This window comes from Sus scrofa, chromosome 15, assembly GCF_000003025.6.
Source record: "Sus scrofa isolate TJ Tabasco breed Duroc chromosome 15, Sscrofa11.1, whole genome shotgun sequence".
Taxonomy (NCBI): domain Eukaryota; kingdom Metazoa; phylum Chordata; class Mammalia; order Artiodactyla; family Suidae; genus Sus; species Sus scrofa.
Genome location: NC_010457.5, coordinates 132,351,669 through 132,362,184, shown reverse-complemented (window position 1 = coordinate 132,362,184; position 10,516 = coordinate 132,351,669). Strand labels below are relative to the sequence as shown.

Below are 10,516 nucleotides of genomic sequence, written 5' to 3'. Positions count from 1 at the left end.
ATCTGTTAAGACCCCAGAAAGTTCTCACAGGGCTCTTAACAGTCACCTCCCTCAAGGTTGGAGCTTGAGGCCACCCTTCCTCCAGTTTGCTCTCCTGACCCTGCTCACCTGTCTGAAAAATCCAAACAGCTCACCTACCATCTCCAACTGTGTTTAAACAGCAGGTAGGATGTTTCCCCTGGAGGCCCGAGTTTGGAGAAAGGGCAGGGCTGCTTTAGCGCCCTGGAAGAGAGCAGCTCATGTCACCACCAGAGGGCACCATCCCCCAGCCAGGATCATCCAATGAGGATTCTGAGGTGAAAGGCTGGGGCCACCAACAGTACCACTGGGAGTTGGCATCTTTGGCCCTAGGCTCACACTTGGCCTGTCCCTCGGGAGCTGTGTACATCTCCTTCCAGGGCACCCACGTTAATGTGGCAGCACCCAATGACGTGGTCCTGGGGAAGGAGGTTCCTGGTACCAACAGTAAGGAGACCAGACTGAACCCCCTTCAGCCTGTTAACTTGTGTCCCCCACGTCACACCAGCCAAATGCAGCTCAGTCCTTGACCACCAAGGCCACTCACCAGTCCCTGCTGCCCAAGGGGCACACCCACCCCCAAAGGGGTGTCTTCAACCCACTGTCCCCAGGAAAGATAGCTGGGCCAGAGGTCAAGATCTTTCCCTCTTCTCCATGCCCCCCCCCGGCCCCCCTTCCCTAGAAAGCCTGAAGAACAACACAGAATAACCAGGCTTGAGACAGCTTTGTTAGAACAACTCAGCAAAATAAAATTCCGGTTTATTGTTGGACAACATTGTTTCACACATACATCAAACAGGCCAAAAAAAAATAAACAGCAACTTCATAGACAAAAAAAAGGAAAAAAAAGAAACCTTTTATCTTTGGCCTTTTTAACCATCTCATACAAACCAACTACTTATAGTACAGCTAAGTACATACACAAAAAAAGTTATTGGAATGCTCGGAATAAGATTGTTTTTTTTTTTGTTGTGGTTTTTGCTTTTTTTACAAGGTTTTTTTTCTCCTTTGAGATTATAATGAACATGGTCACACCACAAGTAAAGTCAGAAGTAGGACAGAGAACGCTCCGAAGGCTGGTTTGGTCATCCGAGATCATTAAAAATGGCTGACCCCTAACAATATGTACAAAAATATAAAATGTAAATAAAAAATACAAACAAATTTTCCTTTTTAAAGTACTTTAAGAAAAAAAGCAGGGCCTTGGAAGTTTTGGTTCTTTCTTTCCTTCCCTGTGGCAAATTCACGTTGTGGTTTTGGTGGGGTGGTGGAGAGCGCACGTCATCTGCGGGTGGCGCTGCCCGCGGTGGGCGGGCGGGCAGGCGACTCTCTACTCGAAGGTGACCACGTTTAGGATTCTTCTGAGACGGGAAGTGGAGGGTGAATAGGTCACGGTGGCCTTTTTTTTTTTTTTTTTTCTGTTAAGTTTTAGCTTTTCCTTTTTTGCTGTCTAGTCATCCTCATCGGTCTTCTGCTTCTTGGTGTCCACATCGTCGTCCTGAGCAGGGAGAGACTGTCAGCGCCCCTCCCACCCACTGCGCCCACCCACCAAACACCCTCAGCCGCTGGGCGCACAGTGAGGAGAGGCACAAGCAGCCCCGGGGGCCTCTAGAGCTCTGGGAGGCTGGGCCCAGGCGCCTTCCAGTTCCCGCTCAACGTGAGCAAGGACCCCCTCGGGACCAGGCACCACACCAACCGGCAGCTCCTCAAGTTCCATCAGTCCCCCCTTTCCTGCCCCCGATTCCAATCTTGAAGCCAGACCCACCTCATCATCTTCAGCTGCCCGTTTGCCTGTAGCTGCCTCAGCCTCCTCATCTTCATCTCCATCCTCTTCCTCACCTGGAGAGAGTAAACCCAGGTAAACCACTGCGCCTTCCTCAGCCAGCCAGGGAGGGTGGTCTTGGTACCGTCCCACCCAGTGGCAGCCAGCAACGGGGTGGAGGCCGCAGGAAAATCACAGCCGACTTGGGCAATCTCCCAGTAACAGACTAGCCAGGGTTGAGTGCCCCTGATCTGTGTCTGCCACCTGACAAACTGGGCAGCCAGGAGCAGCCACACTGCCCATCACAGGCATCTTGTCTTCAGAGAGAAAGTTCAAGCAGCCACACCCAGAGAAGCCAGACCAACTGGTCAGTGCGGAGGGCACGCTCCAGTGGGAGCGGGTATGCAAAGCGCAGGACACAGCTTCCCATCACCAGCCTAAAGCAAGGAGGAAGATGCTGCCTCTACAGGAACAACTGTAGGTGTTCCAGTGGCCCCACTGCCACCCTCAGGTAGCCCCCCAACACCTCCCCATTTTCTACAGACCAGGGAAGGGTACTCACCATCACCTTCCTCCTCCTCCTCCTCTTCCTCCCCACCTTCTTCCTCTTCTTCATCTACCTCATTGTCAGCCTCCTGCTCCCCATTTTCCTCATTCTGCTCACAAGAAAACAGAGTGACTTACCGACAAGGACAGAGCAGCAACTCTGCCCCCTCCCTTCTTCCAGACCCTGCCCAATGCTGCTCCAGACCCCCGAGCATCCCCGTCAATTGACCCTCCTGAAGAGACCCAGGAGATCCCGACACAACAATCACCTAAGGCCTCAACCCTCCCGCCCCCCCAACTAAGCCCAGGATCTAAGGAATCTTGGCCAAAAACTGCCAGGAGATGGGTCATGAGCAAGGCGGCCGGACACTCACAGCATTGCCATTAGCAGGGGCCTCTCTCCCATTCTCCGCCTCCTCCACGACTTCCTTCTTCTCTTTTAAGTCCTTCAAAAAGGAAGAGGAAACACCAGTTAAGTCTTCTGAACAACTCGGGGCTGGCAAAGAAGCCCAGGGCCCAGGCCTACAGGTAGGAAGGATGCAGTGATCCGGCCATCCAAAGCTGAAAGCCCAGTTACAGGTGAGTTACAGGTGGAGGGAGGGACCACAGAATACTAAGTGTACCTGTGGTCAGGATTTTGTCTCAAGTCAACTCTTCAAAAGCAAACACTCTTTCTGAAAAAAAAAGCCCACCACGGCTATCCCCACCGCCGCTTTCCTCAAGCTTCTTAGGAAAGGAGCCATGTGGCACCACAGCCCGAAACCTGTCTGGCCGGGCGGACAAGCCCAGGAACACTTCACTCACGCACTCATCACAGACTTGTTTCCAACCAAGAGTTGCTCCGCCTCTCACAAATCCTTCTTGGAAAACGGGAGGTATGTGCCATAAATAAATAAGCCAACGAGGGGAGGGCCCTGACACTGCGGGCGGACTCCCGTGGGCGGACGAGCCCGGGAAGGGAACCGGAGGGAGCCAACAGGCCAAACTGGGGAGGCCGCTCCACCAGCCAGAGGCCCCGCGGGAGAGCAGCAGAGCGCGGAGACCCAACCCTCGGTGGTCGAGACCTGGCAAGCGCGGGTTTTCCGAAGGAACCCGAATCCCACCAATCCTCCCATACCCAACAGCTGGCCCAGGCGACGCTCTCCTGGGCCGGAGGCCTTCCCGAGCTCAGAGGTGCGCTGCCGGGAGCACGGGAGCGCCCCATTTCCGGCCCGGCCTCTCTCCTGCGCGTCCCCGGGTCAGCTGTGTCCAAGGGACCGCGCCTCGGGTTCCAAAGGGGAGCGCCGCCGTGGGCGCCCCAAAGCCCCGTGTAACTGGAACTTTTCCCACCCGGCGCGGCGACACTCCGTCGCCAACACAAACAGGCATCGAGCGGCCCGGGCTCGGGGCACCGCTCCGCCGCCACGCAGAAGCAGCCCCACCACGGCACCTGCGGGCCCGGTTCTCCCCGAACGACCCACGAAGGACCCCGGCGCCGCCCGCTCCCGCCCCCTGGCGGCCGAAGCCCCGGGGAGCTGTGGGGGCGGGGAGGTCGCGGCGCGCAGGCGCGCACCCCCGCCCGGCGCGCTTTGCGCGGGCCTCGGCACGCACCGCGCGCGCGGAGCACGTGGCCCCGGGCCGCCGAGTGCGCCCCTGACCCTGGAGACCTGGAGCCCGCGGACCGCACTGGCTCCGCCGATCGCGTGCGAGTTACTCGCCAGTCTTCCCGGGCCTCTGGACGCACCCCCAAGCAGGCCTAGATGCGCGGGCCTACGTTCCTGCATTTGGCGGGCAAAGTCCCGCGGGAGGCCGCCCCGAAGTCCGCGGGGCTCTTGTGAGTCCCGTAGCCCGTGGCTGGCGGAGACGCGCTCTACGGGGCTATTTACTGCTCCTAGCGGGAAATCACCTAGAAGGAAAGCGAACGCCCGCGCTGGGGAGGACCGACCCTCCCCTTCAAACTAGTTCCCAGGCTGGGCCCAGAGGGTGCTAAAGGGAGCCCCCTGCCGAGATCCGGACCCCAAGCTCCGCTCCTCCGGAGGAGTCGCCCCTGGGGAAAGACCAGAGGTGACGCCAGGGGCACAGGGGTTAAGGAGACGCCAAGGTGACTTGCGTCGGCACCCGCAGGGGCACGAGAGGAGTGCGCACAAGGGCCGAAGGGTAAAAAAGCGGTCCCGCCTCAAAGTGCCGTGCTCCCGCCGAGGGCGGAGACACTCCCCAGGGGAGACAGCGGGACCGACGCGGCGCGCAGGAGCGGAGCTGCGCCAAACGCGCAGGACCTCACAACCGAGGGCAATGATTCCGCAGCACCGGGGCCCAATAACTCCTGGACCCCGCAAAGAGCCAGCCGCGGCCGCAGCTTTTGTTCACCGGCTTAGCCCCCGAAGCCGCCGCACATACGGTGCCCCCCGGCAGCCGCGGGGGGCGCCCATCATCGCCCCGGCGTGCCGCTCCTTCACTTTCCGTTTCCTCCCCTCCGGCGCGTGGGCTCGCCGCCTCCTCAGCCCAGCCCCGCACCGCTGGTGAATTATTGAAACTGGGCGGCTGCTCCCGGCACACTCCCCTACCAAGACGCCCACCCCCGCCTCCCTAAGGGCACCCAGGGCGGAGAAGACCTTCACACCTCCGCGGAGACAACCGACGTCGCGGCCCGCCGGCCCACACCGCCTTATCACAGATTAGACCAGATAAACCTCCTCGGACCCACTACTAGGCGCGAAACAGGGCGGCCCGGAGCCGAACAAAGAGCAGCGCCGCCGGCGGGCTCTCGCCGCGGAGCCGCCACTTCCCGCAGCCGGCCCGCGCCGGCACACGCGCCCCCCCCCACTTCCGATTCCAAACGCGCTCGAGTTTCAAAGTTATTTCCGTGCGCCCCGCGGGCCGACGACCCTCAGCCGGGCCCCTAACCTCTCGCCGCCACTCAGACGAGTCACAAACAAGTTTCGGGAGCCCTGCAACAGCCTCCCCTAGAGCCTCTCAGCCGCCGCGCCCGCCCCCCCGGGTCCCTGAGGACCCCGGGCCCACTCCCCGACGGGCATCACGCTTGCCCGCGGCGCTTCCCACCCCCTCCCCCGCACACACAAAGAGTGGGCTGCCAAAGGGCCTAGGACGGGGGCGCGCGGGTTACCCGCAGAAAAGAGCAACAGCGGGGTCGGGGCACCCAGCTGCCGCGCGCCAAACACTATTCCGGCGGTGGCGACGCGCGGACCCCGAAGGGGCGGGCGGCGTCTAAACTCACCTTGGTGGTGATCTCGGAGCTGGTGTCCACGGCCGCGTCTGACATGATGGGGCACGCCGGTGATCCGATGCAGCGGATAAAAAAGGAAGCGGGAGTCCAAGGACTCTGGCGACAAAGCTGCCGGAGTCCGCGGCGGCAGAAGAGGCGCGCGGCGGAGGCGGCTGCGGCGAGCGGAGAGCCGGGCACGGGAACAATGCAAAGATGGCTTTTCAGACCAGCCAGTGGGGAACTCACGCGGCGCCAGAACCTTTAATATAGATTAGTGGGCGGCGCTCGGCCTCCCTTGCCCAAATACTATTGGCTGAGAGCAGGGAGCGGGCGCTCGCTCATTGGCTCGATTCCGAACAATGGGCAAGCGTGCTTAAAGCGGCAGTGCCTTGGTGCGTCCCGCGCTGCGCAGTCGCCCGCCGCACTGTCATTCAGGGTCTGAGTTTGCCGGGTCTCAGCCGCACCATTGCGGTGGGGGAGGGGCGCGAGCTCGCGCTCCGGGTGCGCGCTCCCGTGGCTGTTTTGCTGGGGCTGCTGACGCAGAAAGCTGAAGCGCGGCAAAGCTGCCCGCCCAGCCCCCCGTCCTCACCCCTCCCCGCGGCTGATCGGAACGAGGGGGAGGGAAGAGGAGGCGGCGGCCGGCGCATACGACGGCTGCCAGCGAGGGGGAGGGGAAGACCGGGTGCTGGGCTGTGCTCTCCCCGGGCGGTGCCCTGCAGGGTGCCTGTGGAGATGCCCGCCGCCCGCCCCGTGCCTTGGCACATTTCACCAAGAATTGTCCCTGCGCGGGTCCGCGAACCCCACGACGAGAGATGAGGGCGTGAGGCTGGGACCCGCGCACCTGGGCCACCCCGCCCTCTACCACGTCTACTCCCTCTGCCCTGGGCGCCCTGAGTCTTTGGGGAGGGAGGAACCCCGTTGCCCACCACCAACCCCGGCATCCATCACCTAAGCCAGCCGACGAGCGGGCTCTGTGCCAAGCACGCACACTCGGGGATTCGTGCTTCGAGGGGATTCGAGGGCCAGTTTGGGCTCTGCCCTCGAGCAGCACAGCCCGCGGGCCTCGCATCACACCTCGGGCCCCGCACTTTAGGATTCTGGTTTGCGCCAGCTCCGGGCGGTCATTGCCGTCGCGACAGCCTCTAGGATCCTTCCAGGGCCCGGCCTTCGAGTCTGTCCCTCTCCCACCCTACTTAAGGCTCTGCGGAGGGCATGTGAACTGCAGGCACGTGAACTTATTCATTGCTGGGGCGGGGGGCGCTATTGAGGGTAACAAATCTTCGCTTAGTCCCGCTGCTCTAGTCCTTGGGGGCTCCTTGAAGTTTGGGGCGCCATTTAGGGAACCACGCGGAGCCCCGAGATGGGAACCATCAAGACGCCACACTCAAAATGGCGTTGGGCTCGGCAAGCGTGGCGTGACGTGGCGACCTAACCCACGCAGACGACCCGCAAACCGTAGGCTACGGTCTCCTTATCACCAGTGCACTTGGCTCTCGAACTGAGAGACCAGCTGTATGGGAGAAAAGATTAGAATAAGTGAAAAGACGTTCCAGAAAAATACCTGTGCCACACACAAGATGGCGACAGATAGGGTTCACCTCTGTGTTGCCAGAAGGGGGCGCCCGACACGGAAGGCGGGACTCCCGCGAAACGAGACCGCACTGGCTGAGAGTGGCGGGCGAACACAAAGTTGACGCTTTGCGTCCTGCCATTGGCAGGTTCTGCTGTCTGTCTCTAGGGGCCGCGGATTTGGGAATGGCGAAAACCCGGAGTCTGGGATCATGGTGAAGGGACGGATGCCAAGTCCAGCAGTGCTTGAAGTCTGGGGCCAGAGGAGAGGCTGAGTGGCTCGCCCTTCTAGGTTTTCTTAGGTCAGGGGCCAACTGGCCCCACTCCCGCCGAGAGACCCTCTTAATTGAACTCACCACGCACTCGCCCGGCTACTTCTCCGGGCCCCGGGCTCCACTGCCCAGCTGGGAACGGGCGCGCGGTGCCGGGGCGCCACCCGAGTCTGGGCCCCCTCCCACTCGCCCCGTCCCTCGCGCGTCACTCCCGCATCCCGGTTCACATCTGCCAGTCCGGCCCCTCGCCTGTGGGGACTTTCCCGAGCGAGCTGCCCTTCGGAGAGAAAGAAGCCTGGGCTCCTTGTCCTTTGGTCGGGAGGAACGTGGGGCAGGTGCTGGGCAGGGCAGGGGCACCGGGCCACCTCTCGCTGCCCGGCGGTCGCCATCCCGCTCCGGGTATGCAGCGGCGGAGGGGGTGCCCGCTGGGTCCCCACGGCGGGCCGGAGGTGGATTCTCCTCAGGGTAGGCGCGCGCGCCCATCCAAGGGACTCGCTGTGCTGTCCCTGAGGACCACGCGTCGCAACCCTTTGTTCGATCCCCTCCCGCCCGCCGCCAGTTGCCTTAATAGCGACGCGGACTTGCGGCCAGGAGGAAGGGTCTCCTTAACCACCGCTGCCCCCACCCCTCCTCTGCGCCTCGTTCTCCGAGGGAGGGTAGAAGAGCGCCTTCTACCTGCGGCGCATCCATTAAGCTCTGGTTACCCTGGAGGAGATTGTTTATCCACAAAACCCGGATGCAGTGAGAGCTTGTTCTCTGCCACAATTAAGTGGCCTTGGGCAGTCGTCTCTGTGTCCGCAGCTGGAAACTACGTGACTGTTGTGGATTCTGGCCGTTAAGGGGGTGGGGTGGGAGGTAAACCTCCAGGGAGGAACTGGATGAATGTGAATTTCCCTCGAAGAACTGCTATGCCTGACCCTGTTGCTGTGCAGCTGGCTTTGTTGGAAGCGGGAGAGAAAGGTTCATGCCCAGCATTCCTGGCTCTGGAATCTGCATTTACCTTCACCAAGCAGCCACTGCGTGCCTGCTGTGTACATGGCAGTGAGCCTTTGGCTCACACTTCAAGCATTTGCACTTATTCTCTGCACCTTGCAAAGGAGATAGGACAATTGTAGGGTTGAATCATGAAATAGATGTTTTTGTACCTCAAAACCAGTTGAGGGGAGTTCCCATCATGGCTCAGCCTTTAACGAATCTGACTAGCATCCATGAGGACGCAGATTTGATCCCTAGCCTTTTTTGATGGGTTAAGGATCTGGCATTGCCGTGAGCTATGGTGTAGGTCACAGACGGTGGCTTGGATCCTGTGTTGCTGAGGCTGTGGTGTAGGCCAGCAGCCACAGCTCCGACTGGAGCCGTAGCCTGGGAACCTCCATGTGCCTCCAGTGTGGCACTAACAAGCAAAAAAAAAAAAAGGAAAAAAAACCAATTGAGGAGTTCCTGTTGTGGCTCAGTGGGTTAAGAACCAGACATTATGTCTGTGAGATTTGATGCAGTTTCCATATCTGGCCTCACTCAGTGGGTTAAGGATCTGGCATTGCAGCAAGCTGGCGGTGGAGGTCACAGATGTGGCTCAGATCCAGCGTTGCTGTGGCTGTGGCGTAGGCCAGCAGCTGCAACTCCAATTCCCACCCCTGGGCCAGGAATTTCCATATGCTGCTGCAGGGGTGGCCATAAAAAAGAAAAAAATCAAAAATAAATATAAATAAAATAAAAAATCGAACATCAGCAAATGTATAGGTTAAACCTCTAATGTCCTATCACTCTCCTTTTATCAAGTCAAGACAGCAAACCAAGGGATATATATGTATCCATATGTAGCGAGGGACTTGCAGTAACCACGTGATTCCACGACCAAGTTGGGGCTAAAACCCTAGAATGGAGGAATCTGCGTTGTTCTGTGAGCCATGGGTCAGGAGTGGCCTCGGACCTCCATCTTGCCACAGGAGTGTGGTATGTGACAGCTCAAGAGTGGCGGTGTTATTTAGGCTCTCAAGAGCCCCATGCCTCCAGTAACAGGCAACCCCTCACCTCTTTTGCTGTTTCTGAACAGGTTGTTTGTTCCATTCCCTATCACTTTCACTTACTGATGCATCTCTGCCCCGTACTGCTTTTGTGGCCTTTCAAACCCCTCAAGACAAACTGGTATGCCCTGGTAGCCCACATTTCCTGCCCCAGCTCTATTTACAGCCCGAGGTGCACTGGGCTTAGGTTAGAGACGCTCTAAGCCAGGGGACTCAAATGGCCTCCAGGCAAGTTTTATCTTTAAAAAAGGTGCATGAGGGACACCTCTGGGTTGCCTACACACCCTCCAGGGGGACAACCAGCCTCTGCCAGCTGGCCTCAGACACATGTGTATTTCACTTGCCTGGCCCTATAGGCACTTAAATTCGCAGCCTTTGCGCCTAAGCTATTTCCAATGTATTCCCAACGGGGCATCTCATCATTTTGATTCCCCAAAGACCCAAAAGAATATAAATGTGAGTGAAGCAGCCTGGGTTCAACGCCCAGCCCTGCTACGTGCTAGTTGTGTGAAATCAGGCAGTTACTTCCCCACCTCTAAAGAATGGAGATGCCAAAAATCGTACCTACTTCCCAAGGCTATGGTAGGAACTGAACAAGTTAATATTCAGAAACTGTTTAAAGTAGAGTCTGGCACACCCAGGAAACCTGTTAGTGTCCTTGGGACCCCGTTTTCCCGCTGCCATCTGTAGCTAAGTGGGTGGGTTTCACAGTGTTTGCGGGACTCTGGACAAAAGAACAATGTCTTCAGCAAATTCTTCCCATATTCGGTGGGAAATGAGGGCACCAGCCTAGCTGAGTTTCTGGAAGCCTATGATTCGGTGCCCAACATGCTTGGCAGCCCGCTGGCCTCACAGGAATGACAGAGTTGGAGAGGCAGCCTGAGTGGAGCAGGCCTCCAAAAAAATCCCGCCTTCAGAAACCCAGGAGTTTCAGGCTGTGGTTTCCCTGCCCGGGCACCAGGGCCTGGGGAGCTGCCAGGGGCCTTTCAACTCTCCCGCCCGGCCGAGCCCGGATGCGGATTGTGTAAGAGCCACCCCCCGCACGCCTGCTCTCTTGCGCAGCACGCCCGGGCCTGCCCGGTCTCACGGGGAGCTGTCCCAGAAGGCTCTGGTACCCACACAG

At 59.2% G+C, this 10,516-nt stretch overlaps 1 protein-coding gene across 2 annotated transcripts; it reads right to left on the bottom strand.

Moving 5' to 3' along the window:
- On the bottom strand, positions 743–8,422 carry PTMA (prothymosin, alpha). Of its 2 annotated transcripts, XM_021074573.1 has the most exons (6): positions 7,454–8,422; positions 5,541–5,787; positions 2,701–2,772; positions 2,343–2,436; positions 1,784–1,857; positions 743–1,516 (listed from the first exon to the last, which is right to left on the bottom strand). In XM_021074573.1, exons 1-6 carry the CDS (start codon positions 7,756–7,758, stop codon positions 1,469–1,471), a joined length of 840 nt encoding a protein of 279 aa, XP_020930232.1. In that variant the 5' UTR covers positions 7,759–8,422; the 3' UTR covers positions 743–1,468.